This window comes from Yarrowia lipolytica, chromosome 1B, assembly GCF_001761485.1.
Source record: "Yarrowia lipolytica chromosome 1B, complete sequence".
Taxonomy (NCBI): domain Eukaryota; kingdom Fungi; phylum Ascomycota; class Dipodascomycetes; order Dipodascales; genus Yarrowia; species Yarrowia lipolytica.
Window position 1 is genome coordinate 2513605 of NC_090771.1, and position 20780 is coordinate 2534384.

Here is a 20780-nt window from a genome sequence, read left to right on the forward strand (position 1 = left end):
GGTGTGGTTGGGGCACTGTCAAACCTGCTGGAGTGCTCTACTTGTAGGTGAGGCTGGTTGGTGGTTGCACTGTTTCCGACGGTCGCCTATGGGTCTTTGCTTGATGACGCTGATGCACACTCTCCTGTGGGAGTCGCTTGAGATGAGGTTTCCGAGCTGTAAACGAATGATGGGAAACGAGAATGATGAGGAGTGCGAAATGTGAATCTATCTGCCACAAGTCGTGTTGATGATCGACACCGGTCAGGGCCACTAGATCTTGTTGTAAATAAAGTGTCAACTCAAGAGCTCAAAAGTGTGTGTTGCAAGAAGGAATGTGTGGGGGCCAAAGAGTAATATAACGTCGCTACGCGTCTATACATAATTCTGTGGGTCTCATGTCACGCGGTCTGGGACGCCCACTTGTTCCTTACAGCTGTGACACACCACTCCCGCAGCAACAAGTCAATTAAACGCCTTGGCTCCTAATGAAACAACAAAAAACCAATCCAGGCTACTCCGTCTTACAAAACTGGTCTCCTCATTCCGTGGGTAACCCCTTTTGGGAGAGCTTGGTCTTTGTCAGCCGTGTACGCGTGCAGTAGGGTTTGAGAGAGGTGGATTTTTGGGGCTGCCAAAGAGGTTGAAAAGGGCGTTTCGAGGCCCGAAACCCCTGAATTATGGCCAATTTTTTGCATATGGACACGTTCTGGCCACCTTCGCAACCTCCACCACCTCTCAACCACCCGTGCTTCGTCACATCCTCACATCATCGCACGGCAGACAAGCTCTAGGAACAAGGACTAAAGTCACATTGGCTCTGATTTATGTTGGGAGGAATGCAGCATGACACAATTTCAGAGGCTAAAAAGGAAGGCAAAAAGACGAAACAAGACGAGAACAAGACGAGAACAAGACGAGAACAAACAGTCCAGCAGTCCAGCAGCCCACATAGCCTCAAAGCACCGACGTGTCTGACAGCGACAGGGGTATTTGGCTGGTGGAGGACATACGAGAGTATATATTTATCTGTGGTAGTTTCCGGGGGAGCTCCAGTGTCGAGCCCTTGCTGGTACATTCCCAGCGCATGTCTCGGCAGTTTGTTACGGGTGTCTCACAGGCACCTCCAGACTGATACAAGTACAGACGTTTCATGTGCAATACGACTCAGTTGCGGGCTGCTTCATATTAGTCCAAATGCTAGGATGGTAATTAGCCCATATGTTTTCCAGTACGAAATGATGCGAATAATGATCTATTTGCTCCACATCTATCGTACTCGGGCTTTCGGCTACGGCAAAAGAAACGTGAGCCCTCCCCTTTAGACTTACCCGCCCTACAATCCTGCTGTAGATCAGACATGAAGATCCAAGACCACCAATCGGAATAAGTATCGTAGCTACTGTACTTTGTCGTGCAATTAAGTCATTTCGTACCTATAGAATAGACCGCTCACAACTTGAAACAATAGTGGCATTCTTTGGGTCGGATTGTGGCACATTTATTCGTTTGCTTTCCGCCTTACTCACTGCAAGCTCAAGAATGTTCCTGCGTAATAACTCGCACCCTGAAACATGCACCCCTATACTCGTTGTCGGGTATCGGACCCAATCTGTGACAAGAATAGGAGTAATAATATTGGTCGCCGGGCGTTTGGCACGAGGAAGCAAGAGCGGAGAGATGTTCTTTATAGTCAGCACATGACATGGACAAAGTGTGGCTCACTTTTGTCTACCGTAGGGAGATTTTACGTCATACTTGGATGTGAAAATGAACAGTAAGTTAAACACGAAGATCGCGAAAATCACAATAGATTTTTCACACTTGTAATTCACGTGAGACCGAGGGAGGGAGAGTCTAGACCAAGCGCTGGCGTGCCGTTTCATAGATGCAGAAACCAACATGGACAAAAATAATATCGCTTTGGCAGGTCAGGGCCCGAGAAAGTGTGCTTTTGAAACGCATCTCCGGTAAGTACGAGTATTGTTAGATCGACGTATGAAAAGGAGTGCTAAGAACACCGCTAACCACTCGTAATTCGGAAGCACAATAGTGTCCTGATCGGTCATAAAGACGTTATGTCGGTGGAGTTCGGAGGCTAGCCGCATAACTGGCGCCCCACGTGGTTCGGGCCGTGTGATCTGGACTGTACTGAATGTACAGTGGGAAGATGTAGATCACCATGTTTACCACACTGAATCATCGTCGGCTTATTTTTAACATGAAACAGTAGCTACTGTACTTGTAGGCTACGTACTTGTACGTACAAGCAGGGTAAGTCGGACTATAGTAGAATGAAGCAGACGGCCAAACAGAACCGAGCCTGTACTTGTCGGTGCTTTTTCCACGATGGACACACGCAGATCGTGCACCTCCTGTTTGAATGCTCACAGTGGTCCCTACAGCCAGATCCAGATTCAGCCAGATCTTCATTATGTAATCGGCACTTGGTGCATGTTCATAGACTTACAGTATGAGTACTCTTACCGGCACTTGTAAACGTTCTCGTAACACCACCATGCGCATTATCGTGCTCTGGTTACGACCATAGCGTACGTTATTACATATAGCACCGGTACAAGTACATGGCACAGGATGTACTGTACCAGTAGGTACAAGAACCCACCATCGCTGTCTGGATGGTGTAACAGCACCCACCACTGCCACCAGACTCACACCTGAAGCGCGTTTCACGCTGTGGTGTTTTTCTGCTCACAGCAGCAACCGCATGGTACATGAGAATGGGTCTCCCCGGTGACGGTGATAGTCAGTATTGTGGGCGAGGCTGTAACCATTCCACTGAAAAAGAAACGACAGGGTGGGAGGGCTGCCATTGTATCAGTATCAGACTGTTTAGTAAGGAAAACTGTACGTACAGCAAATTGTACGAGTGCAAGTTTTATAATGCAATTGTACCAAAGGTGCAAATATTACACCAATATATGTAGTTAATCACATGACCAGCTCCCTTCTCCACCTGACTGGAATCACCTTCCCTCAGTCTCTCGCCATGTACAAGCAGCTTCTTCTCTAGATACAGCACGCGTTGTGCAAAGCTAAAAGTGGCTCTTTCGGGCGACCCAGTGTCCAGAAAAGTCTTGATTAAAAAGCCTAAGCCACGCTAAATTCCGTCTGATAACTACATATTCAACCTTGACGGCGTTTGGATTCAATTCGGTGCGTATAGAATGTGTGCTTATTGGCAAGCTTGCCTGGGGAGTGCATTTCCGACAGGCGACTTGGGTACAGTTTTGCAACGGTGTCCTGGGCTTGTTTGTCCCGTCCGGCCTATTGCTTGTCCCTAGCTTGCTGTTTGGCCCTGCCTTCGTGCCGTGTTTACCCTTGGGTATCGTAGAGTATGTACGATACATTCCACAAGCCCTTTGTATACCCTGGCCTCCATCTACTGCAAATATACGAGGAGCCTTGCACCCTGGTGGGTAACGAGACAAGGAGACTTGCACTACGAATACCAGCACTTGTACGGTATGGTATGTACGTCAATACTACTGCCTCACGGAGCCATCGCATTCTTTGTCCTACCAGGTACGGGTATACCAGAAGATGTGATCGGAAACATCTTCTTATAGGTATCGGTACTCGTACTATCGCACTATAGTCGTGCCCGGTCACTAAGCTATAACTGCCAAACAACGTAGCAGTCTAATATCAAGAGTTTAGTGGCCCGGAACCACCGGTCGCTCTCTCTCCCGGACCTCTCCAGGCTCATTGTAGCATAGCCGTAGCAACATTCACCTAACCCAACCAATATATGCCGGGATCGACCAAGTCAGGCTGACAACCGCCGTCGTAAAGCTACATAGGAACGCGACACCCACTGTGGAGCTAAACATGTCATGGAAGACAAGCAAAAGTACATACGGTACAAGTGTACAAGCAATGGAATACGTGATGTCTACCGGACGTCGAATGGCCGGATCAGGTCATTGTCTGACGTCACTGTCTGAGTGTATCGTACGCCATCCAATGCAACAAGCCTTAAGGTATCGACAACGAAGAAGTGAGAATGAAGCCCCATCTGCCCCATTCTGTCCCATCACGTGACGGGGAAAGCCTCTCCCGGCCCATCTGTATACAGAGCGCGGCCTCACCAAACCTACCGTGAGCCTTGTTCGCGTTGGTTCGCGCTTGTCAACGCTTGTTCACCCACTGTTGTGTTTTGGTGTTTGACTTGTGCCAATGTTTAGACCTTGTTTGTTTGTTTGCACGCTGTTGGGGCAACCGAGGACCATTAGGGTTCGGTCTCAGATGGAATGGGCCCGAATCGGTAGGTTCCAAGCCCTATTGTCCCAATTGGAGCCAACCTTATTTGACTCGCGAGCGTGGGTTTTTGGCGACCCAAACAAGAGACGGTGGCTAACGGCGGATGGAAGGCTCCATAGAGCTGCTAAGACCGCAAAAAGAGCGGTGTTGGGATTTATGGGCCCCGGGAAGTAGGGCCAGATGCCTTTTCTGTTTGTTTGGCCCACCAAAACCCGCGTATAACCCACCGCTGTCACGGAGTGCTGTGCAGTAGCATTGGCTGTTTGTATGTATCTCTGTGCGCTGTGTGCTGTGTGCTGTGTGCTGTGTGGGTGTGTGTGTGTGTGTGTTATTTTACACTGCTTGCAAAAAAGCATCAAAACATTATTTGGCACACAAATGCAGACATACCAAAACATAAACACCACACTGAAGCCTGCACTTATCACCACCACACACATTACGTTTGGACTCTTCATCCTGACAACTGTTGTGGTATAGGAGAGAAGGAGAAAGTCACCCCTCGTCGTCATTCACGGCAATCAACAATCTTCAACCAACAATCTGCGACACTGTCTCACGCGCCCTCTCTACATTCGTTACCATCTGACCGTATAGACGATACATCGACACAGCAGACACAAGTCACACATCAACAACACATCCAAGAACCGACAAACAACAACAGCTCATCTTGCACACAACCCACAACTTCCGCTAATCGACAGCCTATGCATTCTCTCTAGTCATTGAAGTCACCGCCAAAACATTCATTTTAATCTTCCCTCACTAATATCTTCAGTAATAGTAATTTTCGACCTCTTCGACCTCATTGACAACATCGAACCACTTCCGCTTCTTTTTTTATTCATCACCTTTGACATTTATTCTCGACTTACACAACACATGCCATAATGGACAGAGTGAGTACCTCCACAGCAATGTTGTCACCTTCCCTACTAACACAGACACGAACCCACGACGAAAACTCGCTACATGAGTACAGAAAGCCGACTGCGGCCGGAGGAGCCCCCACCAAACGAGTGGCACTCGGAACAGTGACCAACACCGCCTCGGTGGCTACCAAGGCCAAGGTTGCCATCTCCAAGCCACCCCAAAGAATCACCCGACAACCATTAGTCGCACAGAACCAAAACATTCCCCCATTAGCAGCACAAACGTCAACTACCTCGCTTGTGCAGCCGTGCCCTGGTTCTGACGACACCGTGGACGAGGAGGTGGACACACAGACGGCCGATGTTGAGCCAACACAGATAGAAGACGACTTCTACGAGTCCGACGAGGAAGGCCCCACCCAACGATTTGCTGTGTCGGAGTCCAACCCCCAGGCGCTGTACCCCGTGGTCGACAAGGAGTCCATGGCCGAGCTCAACCGAGTGGCCACCTACTTTAGCACAAACAACGGCGTGGATCTGGATGAGAACGACGACGACACTTACGACATTAGCATGGTGGCAGAATATGCGGAGGAGATCTTCACATACATGAAGGAGCTGGAGGTGCGGTTCCAGCCCAACCCCGGATACATGGACTCGCAGACGGAGATCCACTGGGCCATGCGGTCCATTCTGGTGGACTGGCTGGTGCAGGTGCACCACCGGTTCTCGCTGCTACCCGAGACTCTCTTTCTCACCATCAACTACATTGACCGGTTTCTGACCATCAAGACAGTGAGTCTCAGCAAGCTGCAGTTGGTTGGCGCGGTGGCTCTGTTTGTGGCCGCCAAGTACGAGGAAATCAACTGCCCCAGCGTGCAGGAAATCGCATACATGGTTGATAATGGCTACCATGTAGACGAGATTCTCAAGGCCGAGCGATACATGATCGACTTGCTGGATTTTAATCTAGGGTGGCCCGGCCCCATGTCGTTTCTGCGACGAACTTCCAAGGCCGACGACTACGACCTGGAAACCCGGACTCTCGCCAAGTATTTATTGGAGGTGACCATCATGGAGAAGACCTTTGTTGGCGCCCCACCATCGTGGCTTGCTGCCGCAGCACACTTTCTGTCGCGGCGCATGCTTAACCGTGGCCATTGGACCGATGGCCACACTTATTACTCTGGCTATACCGAAAAGCAGCTGCTGCCCGCCGTCATGCGGATCATCCAGTGCTGCCGGGACCCGCTTACCCACCACAAGGCCATTTTCGAGAAGTACAAGGACCGCAAGTTCAAGCGTGCATCGGTCTATGTGCAGGAGTGGATGGACCATGAGGAAAACAACCACTAAGATACCATATATATTCTATACTTTCGTTAATAATACTTTCACGGTAATATACCGCCCACGACAATGAGTGGTCGAAGTCATGAGCAGACAACAGTAAGCGGTTGTCATTAGTAGGAGCTGTTTGTCGTCAGTAGTATTCTGAACACCACTCCACACACAAGTGAGGACCTCGTCTTGGTCGTTCGGGTAGCTACAAGTACTTGTAGGAGGCTCCTTGTTGTAGACCTGGGACGCGCGATTCGAGGGATTTGAATACGACGACACTGTACGACAGTATTGCGCGCAAGTACTCTCTATGATGCCTTGATCGAAACCGGCCCCAAGGGTGAATATCGCTATTTGTCTCAGAGTGTCGCGCTCTGTATTGTATTGTACATACATATCGTTGCCTGGAGTGCTTCCATCCAGAGTCGCCTGTATAGCTGGGGTTCTTGGACTCGTACTCATAGCTAGGGGCAATGAGAAATGCAGATCCGCCTCCTCCAGTCTTATCCTCTCCAATTGCCCACTGTACTACTGTGTCTGTACTGTGTGTCAATTCTCGTCTGTGCTGTACCTATTGACACGCGCAGATCGGCTGTATGCTTTGCCCCTGGGCTCGAATACATCACCGTATAATGGGTATCTGGCAGAATGAAGCGACATAAGTCCGGGGATTTGAAGTCACGTGAATTTCTTGACATTTGTGATCGGATAAAGTGCTCAATCAGATTGACGACGAGTGTTGGTCTCGTACAACTCGTTTTGGTCTCGCTTGGACCATCTAAAATGTCTCAGGAATGCGTCAACGTCGCCTTGTTAGACGCTAAAAATAGGGTGACTGGGGGTGCTCGTAGTACGTGATTTGCAGCTATTGACTACGCAACAAATTAAAATGGGGTATTTGGAACAGGACCACTGAGACGATGGTTGTTTTTTTCGGCTTTTGGTTGGTCTAGACTCCCCCTTCTATGTCAATTCGAGCTGTGCTGGTAGGTTCACAGTTGTATATGTACTAGTACATACGATTATATAATGCCTAAATGAGTGCCATTATAGTTGTGCTATTAAATGCACACAAGTGTCATCTACAGTATGTACAATACTTGAACAAGCACTTTAACCTATTCCTCTATCATTGTTCTATATATCTATGCTAGCTTGAGAGCCGATTACTGTGTCCCTACTGTGTCTCGAGTTCTTACTGTACAGACAATGCGAACATGTCTGAGCAGAGCGTCGACAAAAGACCAACCCGCTCCAAGTCCTGGAAAGCCTGCACTTTAGACACCTTGTCTCGTGACTCGAAGCAGAGCCGGGCAAACTTCTGTTGAACGAGCTGGTTTTCTGCCACGTAGCCCCGGTACCAGAACAGCACTTGCTGGTGGGTGGAGTAGGCTGCTGAGTTGCAGATTTGAGAGGTGCAGATGTCTTCCAGTTCCGGTAGGTCGTAAATGTGGGCCAGAATCATCACGCCGGCAACCGTCTCTAAGTCCAGCTCCTCAATTGAGTCGGTGTAGAGATAGTGGATTAGAGCCTTGACCCATGGGAAGGGTTCTTCGATGTGTAGGCTTCGTGAAGACGACTCTTGCATGCCTGAGTCGTACAGGTTGGCAAAATATTTCCATCTGGCATATAGAACGGCCGTGTGTGCATTGAGACTGACTGTTTTGGGCTTCTCGTCGCCTTCCTGTCTGTCTTCAACTATCGTGTCTCCTCCACTGTCCACTCCTGAAATTGTGAAGTCTGTACACTTTCCCTCCTTGTAGAGGTTGTAGAGCCCGTTGACTAACGACTGAGACTTTGAATCGGGCCCCGACTTTGTGCGGTTGGCCATTCTCAGCACTGTTCGGTCAACCTTGGATTTTTCTATGCCGTGGTAAATACCATATTCACCCGAATCGCCAATGTAGAGCGATCCCAGTTTCTTGGGGATGTTGGAGTACTCCTTGAGCTCGTCGCGTTCAATCCAGACGCGTTTGCTGAGGTCAAAGACGTAGTACTGAGTGAGAGACGAGAACTCGGAGGATGTCTTCGGAGACCGTCCTCCAAAAACAAGAACCAATTCATGGTTGAGCGGAATAGCTGTATGTTCTGCTCTGAGGCCGATACTGTGTTGCTTTGAAGCTCGGTAGGGCTCCTCCTTGCTCAGAAACGTCCAGGCTGCGGTTTTCAGGTCGTAAAGATACACGTCGTCAGTGTAGCACAATTCGTCATCTTTGAGAGCCAGGCCTCCATGGTGAAACACAATGTTTCCACACACTGCTGCTGCTGAGCGGATTAGAGTCATATTGGAGGTGGTGGATGTTTGCGGCGGACGTTGGCGCCGTTATAACGTCAGCTACAGTCTGGGTCATTTAGCACCAGTGTTGTGAAACATTTTGCTAGATTTCGGCACTCCTTAATTCACATGCCTGATGAGGCGCATGAGACATGCAAGATAGTCGTGTGAGGGGAGGGGCAAGACATGAGAAGAGAACGACCAGATAATGGTCTCAAGAGCTGCTTTTGGGACTGTAAAGACTGGCTGTGGATATTCCCGTGATCCTTATATCGTATTGTTTCCACAGCTCTGTTTTCCTCCTTTCATAAATACACTGGCTCATTGACGTTGCCCAACAAAGTTCGTTTAATAGGCATGGGTGAAGTGGGGGTGGCCAGCACAATGACAGGGAGGATCTACAAACTGTACAGGTACAGGTACGTTAACTTTGTATAATGTGGAGTAATCAAATAAACAGCTAGTGTGTCGTCGGTTGGTTCCGAGACTGGAAAGATTGGATAGGAAAATTGGTCTGAGAGAGCTGTATACATGTTTGGCCCGTGGTATATGTGCCTTCTACTCGCACAACGACTCTATATCAGTACGACACGATGATATCCTGTACGATACATCCGCTTGATGTCAAAACGTCAAAATAAATTCAGTGGCGAAACAAAGAAGCCTTCGGGACATACCACAGTGATGTGTGTATATCATTGTGCACGTCGGAGAATTCTCCACACAATCTCCGTCTGTCTGTGTCACCTTTAGCTGGGGTGAATACATGTCTCAATTATAAGGGCCCAATACGGCGGAGCTATCATCAGCCGCATGGCTTGTGCCTGTCTCCGAGCTGGAAATGCTGGAATAATTACACGATCTGATGCAAACCCGACCACTTTTTGTGCCGGTGGGCGCAAGCTGGGGATTAATTAGTTCTGATAGCTGTGGGATGACAGCTACTATTAGCCAGGGGAATGTGTCAGACTTACACTGCAATTAGTCCTATAGATAGAACTGCAGAGACTACTTGTAGTGATTTGTACCTTGAGACACCGCTAAATATCGTGTTTCTGGAACTACTCGTACTGAGCCACCTCCACCCTTCGTCTATTCCTTCCCTGCATCCTTTTTCACAGTCTTGTTGAGTAACTTTCTCCCCTGTTGGGTGGACTTTGAAAGGGACATGTTTACGAGACTGTAAAAGGAGATATGACAAGAAGTGCGATGGGATGTTCAGGGGTGGATGATCGTTTTGGACGTCAACTGTCCGCCTCTGTTATCGGCACATGCTCACAATTATTGATGCAGGGTTGCTATTCTGGCATCAGACTATATACAGGGGTTAACAGTATGTAGTGGCTACAGCTGAAAAGTGAATGAATCAACGACACTTCCCGCTATGATCCCCTGTCACACCCCATAACTACAATTATAACACTTTATAACCAGTCGATTTTATCACCTATCTGTACAATGGTGTACCCGTACATGCTAGGCTTGTAGCAGATATGAGTAAAGCCCACATGTCACTCTCCCTACAGATCTCACTGTCCTAAAATGCAATATTATTATTATAAATCTATATTTTTGTCTCATGTCTCATTAGTAATTTTTTGTGGTGTCCTTAGACACGGGTCTCGGACTTCTTGTCGGACTCAGTGTCCAACTCGAGTTTCTGCTCGTACGCGTTCTTCTCAATATCATGCTGTCCGTTGTACTCGGGAGCGAAGGCGGCGACGGGCTCGGCTCCGAAGCCACCAACAGGGTTTCCTCCAAAGTCGCCAACAGGGTTCTCGTCGGCCTGGTTGGCCTTCTGGGACTTGCCGAAGACCACTCCCTTGACCTGCTGCTCAATCTCGTCGAGGTTGATATTAGGAAGAGTCAGGGAAATGACAATCATGGCACCAGCAACAATCAAAGGACCATAAAGCATGTGTCGGTAGACCTTGTTGAAGGCGGTGACAATCTGGGTTCGCTCAGGAGAACCCCAGGTGTACTTGAGGGGCTCGTTGATGTTGTTGATGATGGTGTCAATCTCGGTTTCGTTGAGGAAAGAGGCGTACTCCCGCAGTCGCTTGGGGTACATCTGTCGGTACATGGCACCAGAGATGGCGTCTCCAACAACGTTACCAATGGAGGTAGAAGACAGGTAGACGGCAGTAGCAGCTGCGACCTGGTTATGAGAGACAACAGCCTGGACCATGACCTGGGTAGGGGATCCCAGCATACCAGCTCCGACACCTTCCACAGCCTGTGAGACAATGAACTGTGCCAGGGAGTGGTAGGGCTGTCGGTAGTTGTAGGAGAGACCCAGACCAAGCAGGTAGATGCATGATCCAACGACAATGAAGGGCTTGATTCGCTTGGTGTATCGGATAGCAATAGCAGTGAACAGACCTCCGGCAGTAGAAGAGACGGTGGTAGTCACGGAGGTGTTGGTAGCAGCAGTAACACTCAGGTTCTTGCATACCATCAGCCAGGAATAGTAGTAAGGCTGGTAAAGATAAAAGGCCAGGAAGTAGAGGGCGATGTAGAAGCAGCAAGTGAGCAGAACTCGGTTGCGGAGCACTCGGAAGGGCAGGAACGGGTATTTGGGGAAGATTTCCCAGATGGGGAAGAGGGTCAGACAGATGGGTCCGACGATGATCATGCCCAGAACGTGGGGCTTGTTCCAGTCGGCAGAGGTCTTGACGAGAGTAGCAGCCAGGAACAGAGTGACGAGGCCTGCAGTCAGCAGAATCAGACCGATGAAGTCAAAGTGCTGGACGGTCTTCTTGAAGTTCTTGACTGCCAGACCGGCCTGCAGACCCAATCGTCGGGCCTTGAGCTTGTTGACGAACATTGTGGTGAGCACAGGGATGGAGACCACGGGTACGATGATGCACCACATTCCGTATCCCCACTGCCAGGTGGTGTGCTTGAGCACGGCGTTGGTGATGGGGGCAGCGCACCAGGGCACAAACAGGTAGCACAGGTTAGGTAGAATGACGAAGAAGGTACGGTTCTTCAGGTCGGAGGTATCAGCAGCAAACACCTGCTGCATGAACTGGATTCCGACCTGGCCAAAAACGTAGAAGATCTGGGCAGCAAAGTAGGTACCAATGTTGGGCGAAGCTGCCAGCATGATGAATCCAACAGTCAGGATGACAATGGAGAGCAGCAGACCCTCGAATCGACCCAGGACATCAGCAATCTTGGCCATGACAGGTCGAGTAGCAATGTACATCACGGACTGCACAACTCCGAGAGCAGACAGCAGTGACATTTGGTTGAAGGAGGAGGTGGCGAAGGTGGAGTAGACGAAGACAGTCTGGGCGTCCAGAGCAATGGCAACGGCCAGCAGCAGCATGGAGCCCCAGGCGATCCACAGACCCTTCTTGGACCAGATGGAGGTCACGTTCTCAATCTCCTTGACTCCTCCGGGACCGTCGAGATCAGGAGCGTCCTGGGCGATGGTCACCTCCGGGTTGAAGATGGTTTTCCAGATGGCTTTCCACTCAGGCATGATGATTGTGATGTGGAGATGGTGGTGTGATCTTTCTGATCTTGATCAGGGACAGCGCCATCTCTATATATATTCCATTATCTGATTACCGAAAACGTTTGTGCATGGAGGCTGCACGGTGTGGGCAGGACAAACGGATCGGCAACAGAAATTATTGTGCACAAGGTTGTCAGAAGAACAAAAAACTAAGAGTGAAAAAAAAAAAAGAGTGAAAACTTTTTAATGTCCTCATCAGTTATTTTTGGCTATCTCGAAGCTGGAGTCGACACTGGCAGGGGGGAAAATGGCGTTTGTCAAGTGTTTAGAAGCGTGTATCCTTCAGCAGACCACATGAATCGCTCCCCTCCAACTCGCTAGTCTTTCAGATGGGCTAGATCAGATAACTTCGTCTGATCAGATTAGTGCAATCCCGATTTATGAGCACCACAAAGAGAGTTGGGTGGGTCTCTGCAACGTACCGGTTCGGGTTTAATACGAGATACCGTAGACAAATCTGCCGGTAATCTGATGCACTTTGTGCAGTCTCGAGAGAAAAAAACGAGAAAGAAAAATGGAAAGTCTTCGTCCCATGATCATCTATCGGTGATTGACTGATCGTGAGTGTGCTTAATTACTGCCTGGAAGGATAGCACAGAGCGTAAGAAGAAATCCAAGCGCCGTATCCCTACTTGTTGGACACCCCTCCCCGCACAATTATGCTATTAGCTAAAAAAAATTAGCGTCTATGATAGTACCATCTGATAGCATTGGGTCACTCTAAGACAACACGAGCACGCACTACTGTACGAGTAGTCGTACCAGCACTGGTACTACCCTCGCCACATGCAGACTCCGGGGTCGACATACATAACGTCTCGCGTTGTAGGTCAATTAATTTCATTTCCTCACTGCGACATGTCGATCACTTGAGATTCCACTCGGAGAAACCTCCGTGGGCGCATTGATGTTTGAAACGGCATCTCAGATCCAATATGGAAGCAGTGGCGATTGCTAGTCTGCCTTTGTTCCATCTGGGTTTCTATCGGATGTCTTTTCTTTTTCCTTGCAGATGCGTTATTGTGGCTGTTGTACTGATTCATCGCAGAGAGACCACCTGTTTGCATGACTGAGACTGTTTTCTTTGTGTGCTAATTTATGGCAATACCATGCATGGTCGAGACATGAGGTTTTCAACGTTGCTCTTATCTGATGAGAATAGGAAGGGTTGTAGGAGGTGATTGAGAGTAGCAATTGATATTCTGGCACGTTAAATCGACTTTTTGGCCATCGCTTCGCCAATTTACCCTTTTAAACTGCTCAAATACATCCAGTAATACCTCGTCACATCCTTCTCGATCCCACCACATCTCCCCCCATTGTCGAGAACTCTCTTGTCAACGCAGCGTAAACCCTGTTTGGAATATAAAAGCCTGAGAAGAAAAAAGATGCGTGAAAAAAGCATGGTGGATGAAAAGTTTGGCGATGCAACATAGGAAATATACGTAGATGATCGCATGTAGATGATCGTGATGAGATCGAGGTGGCGGTTGCTTGAACTTTCGTGGGGGCAGGGTGGGGGTCCAGGCTAGATTAGCAAGCAGGTACATACAAGTACCATCTTTGAACTCCGTGAACCTGCTAATTAGTACCACTAGTACATGTAGGACATCAACCTCACCTAACCTCACCTTCGACTAAGCCGATCCAACCCCCGGCTTGGCTTGGCCTTCTGCGCTGCGCGGTTGGTTTCTTATTATTCGGCAACTCTTTCTTTCGTTCCATATCCCGTTTGACGTCACAGCTACTTTAGGCGTCTGGTCAGATGATAGAATTCGAGTGTATAGATGTGCCGAATCCTATGAGTTGGCAAGGGGAGGATATGAGACATGTTGGTTTAGATACGACGGCATGTTGGCGGGTAATGCCTGTGTAAACTCGCATCTGTGTGGCCCCTAATAGTCTCATCTCGGCTAACTGCCGGAACAGATATCAACTGTAGCCTTGATGGGTGAGCCCAGTGCAGGTGCAAACCCTACAATCGCTTTGGGTTGCTCTGAACTGGGCGGAGTGACTGGGCAGCGAAAGAAGACGACAAGAAAAAGAAAGAAAAAAAAAATTGAAGAAAGAAAGGGTAGGGAGTTGGGAAGGATGGAGAAAACCTGGAAGGAAAATCACTCTACGAGCTACTTTCTTTACAATGAGGTAGTTCTGAGCCGCGCCGACATTGAACTTACACTTGTGGGTCTGTTGCTACGGGGGTATGGCATGTCGAGACGCCATGACTTGTTGACCATGCCCCCATGCCGTTGCTCCTGACCTCGAGAAAAAATGGTTTTCAGTTGTCCCTTTTCTTGGCGTATGGAAGAGTGTCCCAGATGGAGCGAAGCGCCCGCCCAAGCTTGGCGACGCTCTGTAGCAAGCACGCGGTACTCGTACTACATCTGCCGATAATCATTACGTAACCGGGCCGAATAAACGCGTGAAACTGGTCGCGTCTTGGTTCCGCTGGATATATACTTTCATTGAAACTGACCTCGACCGTTGTGAACCCAACAAAGACCCTCCCTCCTGTACTGGTACAAATACTTGTACAAGTAGAGTTCTGAGTATATGCATGCAAAAAAACCATCACAACAGCACTCGAAAGCAATGGAGAGTTCAAGTTGGGTCCGATAACAGAGCGGACTCTTGCAGTTGAACACCGACTCAAAGCACAAACCTGTCGTGCTTTTTTTACTATTATATTATTCCAGCGAAACACATGTCAGCTACTTGAGGCCTAAAGACAACGTTATACCTGCAAATCGGGTTCGGATTCGGATTTGGTTGTTCAGAAGAGTGCATGACGTTCGTGTTCGCTTGTTCACATTTTTTTTTTTTTTTATTCTAGGGTTTTTTCATTCTAATAATTCATTACACCTATACACCTACAGTAGTAAGTCGGGTTAGTGGCGTTCAATAGATCATACACTTCTGAATCATTGCGTTGTGCGCTGCGAGGCGCATGTCAGTTGGTTTGTCGACGCTTTGTCTAGTTCTTGTCCTTGTCGTGGTCTCGTGGTAGTGAATCATGGCTAACAGATCAAGAAATCATATCAACCGTTCCATGTCTTATCTTTTTTTTATTTTTTATTCTAATGATTTATTACAGCTATATATTTTTCCGGCGATTTTTTCTGTAATTTTGATCCACCAGCCGAGATTTCCAAAATTCGGAAAATTCGGTTGTGTAGTGTAGTGGTTATCACTCCAGATTTTGATTCAATTTAAAGTTCTGGGAACCCCGGTTCGAGCCCGGGCACGACCTTTTGTTTGGGTGTTTTATTTTTGCACTTTTGCCTTATTTGGTCTGTAAGCCAATCACATCGTTCCATGTGGGTCCGTTGCCACCGTTTTTCCTGCGCGCCGATGTATCAGCACGAGACCTCGCTTAAGCACGTCTGAGAGCCAAAGATAATCGGCATCGTGTCTCACATTTTCAACCTCAAAGTTTCGACGGTCAAACAGAAAACTCTGCAACGAAAGGTACCCCGTTTTAATTTCAATGCATCTTGTGAGCGTAATAATTCAGATGCAATGACACCAACCGTTGGAAAAAGCTGGCGCATATGTGATCGTTTGGGACTGGCAGCGCGTGGGGGTTACAAAAACTCGTCAGAAATGGTTGGTGCCCGTAGACTACACGAAGAGCCTCTTGGGGAAGGGGTTCAACTCACGCGTCGCAGCAGGCTCTCAGTTGCTCCTTCTTCGGACCTCTATTTACATACCCTAATTACTGTAATTTCAAGTACAAGTACTTGTAGTGTTTCTTTTTTTTGATGCCTACTGTAAACGCTTAGCTTTCTGTTGAGTTGTGAGTTTAGGCACAGCCGGCGGATGAGATCTAAAGATCCGACCCGAAATACCGCTGGCTTTTCAGGGAGATGAATGAGTCACAGCATTTTACGGTAGGATGGTGCCACAACTTGAAGACTGGAATAAAAGATCGAGGGCAAAGGCTTCCTCGATTTCTTACAATCATTGGCAAAACTTCAAGCAATCTACGATACTTGTAGCTCTCTCTACAGCACGCATCAGTTGTACACCTCCACACATGTATTAACAAAACCGGCCTCTCGAGTCTTACAGTACTTCTCAACCTACTCGCTATGCCCGTGGACCTGTCTCTTCCACCAAGGCAAAGTAACATTCGTTTTCGCTTCCTGGAAACGGTTATTAGCGAGGACATTAGCTGCTCCATTGAGTTCCCCTCTAACGTAGTTAGGCACCGCCGTGACGAGACCCTCCAACTCTGCAGGAGACAGAGGAGTGTCGATGACAGACTGGAAGTACGCCATGAGACCAGCCACATGAGGAACAGCCATTGACGTGCCTGAGCTGCTGAAGGTTGCATTATCACTGGTGTTATAAGTGGAGTCAATGTAAGCGCCCGGAGCGAACACGTTGACACACTTTCCCCAGTTGGATCCCCACCAGGTCGGAAACACAGCAATATTGTCCCACATGTCTGTTGCTCCGACAACCACGAGTCCCTTGAGGGTTTCTCCGTTGTTAGCCGGTCCAAAAGTGCATGCGTCTCTCTGTCCGTTTCCAGCCGCCACAGCAACGGCCAGCCCAGACTTGACAGCATGTTGGAAGACTCGATCATAGGCAGCAATTCGAGGTCCTCCCGCTGAAAAGTTAAGAACTGCGCGCTGACCGGGATTCTCAAGATGGTCTTGAACCACCCATGCGACAGACGCGGCGATATTAGAGACAGGAGCAGCTCCGTTCTTGCCAAATACCTTGACGACCTTGAGGGTTGAATGGGTGTTTGAAACGCCGTACCGAGACCCAATCAGTGTTCCAGCCACATGAGTTCCATGGCCGTTGTTATCTTCATCGTCTTCAGAAGGGTTGAAGTTCTTGACTCGAATAGCCCGTCCTCCAAACTGCTCATGAGATACTCTCACACCGGTATCGACAATGTAGATGACTGTCTGGTGCTTGGACTTGAGACGTTGGTAGCTTCTGCCCTCACAGTTTACCAGGCACGTCCGGTTGACCTGGTTATCTCTATGGGAGATTCGAGAGAGACCCCACTCGTAGGTTGGAGCAGTCTCAGGCTCACCAGAGTAACTGATGTTAGCTGGAATGGGCCCACTAGCCGTGATATGGGTCTCAAAGTCCTTCTCAACTGCCTTTATACGACTATCAGACCGCAGCAGGTCCACTGTAGAGTCATCAAACAGCCCGTGGTATCCTATCAAGCCAGCTCCTTGGTAAGCAGGAATGTCCAGAGGTTGCAAATCGGCGGTGGTCAAGTCGACGGTCGCTTCCAGACTCTCCAGCTGGTCCGCACTCTCATCGATCCGCTGCTCGTGGAAAGTGATGATGTACCGGTCGTTGAGCGTGGAAGACTGCACAAACGACGATTTTGCCCGTGAAAAAACCGCCTGGGCCCTCTCATAGTCCGAGGGCAAAGCCAGCGCTCCAGCCAGCATGAAAAACGTGACCTTCATGTTAGTGGCAGTGTCTATGAGAGTAAGTAAAGACACTCGCTAGTATTTAGCGAGCGTCAGGTTTATGCCTTCATCGCGAGGAGTAAGAGAATACAAGTAGATTGGGTAAGTATTGGGCCAATCATCAAGTATATGGTGGTTATGGACTATGTGAATTACACTAATGTTAGCAGTGGGAGTCTGCAAAGGGGGAAATACTGTGGGGGATGGGCCGATATCTTATGGCGAGAAGCAATAGCTTGAAAATAGACACTAAATAACAACAAATAGTTATTGTGGAGATCGCGTAAGTATAGGCATCACAGAGTAGCTACAGTAAAGGTTACTCCAATCTAGCCTAACGAGTATACTGTACATGTACTACAGTACAAGTAAAAGTACAGCTGAAGTTATGTATGTATAATGAAAAGCCTAGTACGTACAGTATGTACTACTTGTAGCTACTATATGGGGTTGGGAGACATGATGAGAAGCGTATCCATAGACCGTATAGAAAAAGGCGAATCCAGTGGCTCTCTTCCGTGTGACGTCATTACTGTACTTCGTAAGACTGGTGGCCTCTCACCATCAGCTGCACTACTTGTAGCCATTTCCCAGTAGTCATAAATCACCCAGCCTCCAACCTGTAGTTACGGATCCGCATCCCTGCTACATTTGTGTGGCACCCCTTTCTTGAGATATGCGTACCAGTAGTGCATCGGTTGTGTCTTTCTCACAGTTTGTACACGAGATATCGGATGGTGGCTGGGTGCATCAACAGGGAGGGCGTGGGTAGATGAGACAAATGGCGTATTTCAAGCGAGACAGGTACGTATATACTCTGTTGAGAGTGTGGTGCTGATGCCGTCGTTGTAAGGGGGGCAACCAGGACATCTTCAGAAGAGTAACAGCAGGCCTATAAGATCAAAACGGGCCAAACCATTAATGTTTCAGATACGTTTTTCGTGGACAAGTGGCGTAGCTTAGGGAAAAGTGATAAGCTAACTGGGGCGTGTACATACTGTACATACAGTAGTGGAGAGATGGCGAGGAGTTGTGTTTGAGGGGTGAGATATAGAGGTGTTTGAAACCATTGGACAGAGTGAACAGAGACATCAAGAATTTAGTCTATACCATCTGTGAAATGGGCTGTGACTGGTATCATCTGATGGTCGACTATGAAGTTTCAAGTGTGTATCACAGTGTAAACGACAGCAAGGTCGTGGTTGACGAGAGTTGTGAGTAAGAGGAGTTCCTAGAAATGTGCCTCAGGATGCTTGGAAGACTGCGGGCAGCCCAATTGTTAGTGCGCGTAGTTTACTGCTTGTTTTCTCAGTCGTGGTGTTGTGTATGTTATATCTGCGTCAGCTGTGATAGGATAGATTGGCAAATACTCCGATTTTGACTCGTGTTAAGAGTGAAATCTGCGGTCCAAATACACGTGGTACTTGTAGCCGTGCTTGACTAACCAGTTCAATCTCCTAACGACGGCTGTAGTTCAGGTGTTTCGAAGAGGTGTATGAGTCATTGGCGTAAGAGATGTCGATGTTGAGAGAAGAAGGGTTGAGATGTACAAATGCTGACTACTAATGATAATTAATACCAAAAGACTGCTTTTCACTTGCTAGAGGAAAAACCCAAAGCTGACTCGGCTCTCCAGCTTAGTAACAGCCAAGGTGTGATACAGGCCAACGACAAGAAGCAGAGAGGTCAGAGAGAGACTGTCCATATTACACACTCCACAATGGCTTTCTACCGTTTCGTCCACATCCTTGACACTACTTTTGAGACCTCTCGTTGGCCCATAACAGTATCTGGGTATGGGCAGAGGTGGAACCTTGGAATGAGTCATAGCTCAACGACATGAGATGAGAGCAAGGCAAGCGGGTCTAATATTGTTCGAATCGAGCCGGGAAAGAAACAAGAGGGTATCATGAGAGTGTAGATTATGATCTTGCGCTGTGTGGACCGCTATAATCATTCTCTCGAGACTATGACTCATACTGCTGCCATCACGTGAAGTAGAGCAAGTGCGGAGCAAAGACAGTAACAACCCCTACGCAGGGACTCACACGGCTGGCAGAGGGGCCTCGTGCACCGGTACATGAAAAACCGTTATACCAAAGAGTTAGGCGAACTAGTTTTTCCGGCACCGGACGTCTCCGCTTTCTTTTTGTGAATTCTCTTTTTGCTGGGCTCATCGCTCCTGCTGCAGACGTGCATTGATAGTGTATGTGGGACAGAGAGAAGGGCAAGAAGGGCAATTATGGGGTGTGGAGTGAAGGACATGAGATTGATGTGGGAATCGAAGCGAAACTTATCGTAGCGGTATACAAGTGGACTGATAGTCTGGTGCAGTCGTATGGTCTGATTCTCCAGTTTGTTTAGGTGTGTTTTGAGCGTTTTGCCGGGAGTTGTTGGGCTCTCTTAGGTCTGATTTTTGGCTAGACTACAAGTAGAGTGAGTTCATCAGTCCTCCCAACACAAACATCAGAGTCCATGGCGATGACGGTTGCCATTAGAAAGCAACCAAAAGATAGCCGAAAGCTGAGTGTCGCAGCGATATCGGAGATAACGCAGCGATACGACGGGGGATTGCACCGAGATGCAGGCTAGGTTGCATGGGGTGAAGCGGGGAAATAGTGTAGCGTACAATACGTGGGGAAGGGGGGACTTGTTTGTCAGTGGTTGACCCGAACCTTGATACTCCCCTCATCAACCTAACCCCAGTGGACATTTCTCTAACGGCAGTCCTCGGCGACATTGTTTGATGGGGGTTCCCCACATTGACCGAGGTGGAGAGACGCTAACGGCGGAGACGCGGAAGTTATCTCCACTTGGAGAAGTAGCGGAGATTGTGTGCGGGACTCTAGGAGTCTATGTGAGCCAATCAAATACCAGCATGTGCACACTTCCGCCCTGAATAAGGACTGAATTTAGCATGCGGACATGGACGCTGAAAGTTGGAATGAGTAGCTCAGAAGGGAATGTGAAGGAGGTGTCTAGTGGATTAAATCTGGGGACTGGAATGGTAAACACACGAGGTAATAGAAGGAAACCAAACGGCCCATCGTTTA

General features: G+C 48.5%; 7 protein-coding genes and 1 non-coding gene across 8 annotated transcripts; 2 read left to right on the forward strand and 6 right to left on the reverse strand.

Annotated features, from left to right (window-relative positions):
* Positions 1 to 5156: 5156 nt before the first annotated feature.
* Positions 5157 to 6494, forward strand: YALI1_B25187g (uncharacterized protein; the record flags this gene model as incomplete). Its single annotated transcript, XM_068282124.1, has 1 exon — positions 5157 to 6494. The coding sequence occupies one exon, from the start codon at positions 5157 to 5159 to the stop codon at positions 6492 to 6494; it is 1338 nt and encodes a 445-aa protein (XP_068138225.1).
* A 1180-nt stretch (positions 6495 to 7674) lies between these two features.
* Positions 7675 to 8763, reverse strand: YALI1_B25223g (uncharacterized protein; the record flags this gene model as incomplete). The annotated part of the gene is made up of 1 exon (XM_501091.1): positions 7675 to 8763. The coding sequence occupies one exon, from the start codon at positions 8761 to 8763 to the stop codon at positions 7675 to 7677; it is 1089 nt and encodes a 362-aa protein (XP_501091.1).
* Positions 8764 to 10363: 1600 nt separating this feature from the next.
* Positions 10364 to 12244, reverse strand: YALI1_B25258g (uncharacterized protein; the record flags this gene model as incomplete). The annotated part of the gene is made up of 1 exon (XM_501092.3): positions 10364 to 12244. The coding sequence occupies one exon, from the start codon at positions 12242 to 12244 to the stop codon at positions 10364 to 10366; it is 1881 nt and encodes a 626-aa protein (XP_501092.3).
* Positions 12245 to 15446: 3202 nt separating this feature from the next.
* YALI1_B25290r lies at positions 15447 to 15530 on the forward strand. Its single transcript has one exon. It is a non-coding gene; the product is annotated as a tRNA-Gln (tRNA).
* An 832-nt stretch (positions 15531 to 16362) lies between these two features.
* YALI1_B25313g (uncharacterized protein) lies at positions 16363 to 17724 on the reverse strand (the record flags this gene model as incomplete). The annotated part of the gene is made up of 1 exon (XM_501093.3): positions 16363 to 17724. One exon carries the CDS (start codon positions 17722 to 17724, stop codon positions 16363 to 16365), a length of 1362 nt encoding a protein of 453 aa, XP_501093.1.
* Positions 17725 to 18167: 443 nt separating this feature from the next.
* Positions 18168 to 18422, reverse strand: YALI1_B25319g (uncharacterized protein; the record flags this gene model as incomplete). Its single annotated transcript, XM_068282125.1, has 2 exons — positions 18168 to 18347; positions 18390 to 18422. The coding sequence occupies 2 exons, from the start codon at positions 18420 to 18422 to the stop codon at positions 18168 to 18170; spliced, it is 213 nt and encodes a 70-aa protein (XP_068138226.1).
* A 55-nt stretch (positions 18423 to 18477) lies between these two features.
* YALI1_B25322g (uncharacterized protein) lies at positions 18478 to 18819 on the reverse strand (the record flags this gene model as incomplete). Its single annotated transcript, XM_068282126.1, has 2 exons — positions 18478 to 18619; positions 18662 to 18819. The coding sequence occupies 2 exons, from the start codon at positions 18817 to 18819 to the stop codon at positions 18478 to 18480; spliced, it is 300 nt and encodes a 99-aa protein (XP_068138227.1).
* An 882-nt stretch (positions 18820 to 19701) lies between these two features.
* Positions 19702 to 19992, reverse strand: YALI1_B25334g (uncharacterized protein; the record flags this gene model as incomplete). The annotated part of the gene is made up of 2 exons (XM_068282127.1): positions 19702 to 19779; positions 19825 to 19992. 2 exons carry the CDS (start codon positions 19990 to 19992, stop codon positions 19702 to 19704), a joined length of 246 nt encoding a protein of 81 aa, XP_068138228.1.
* Positions 19993 to 20780: the final 788 nt, after the last annotated feature.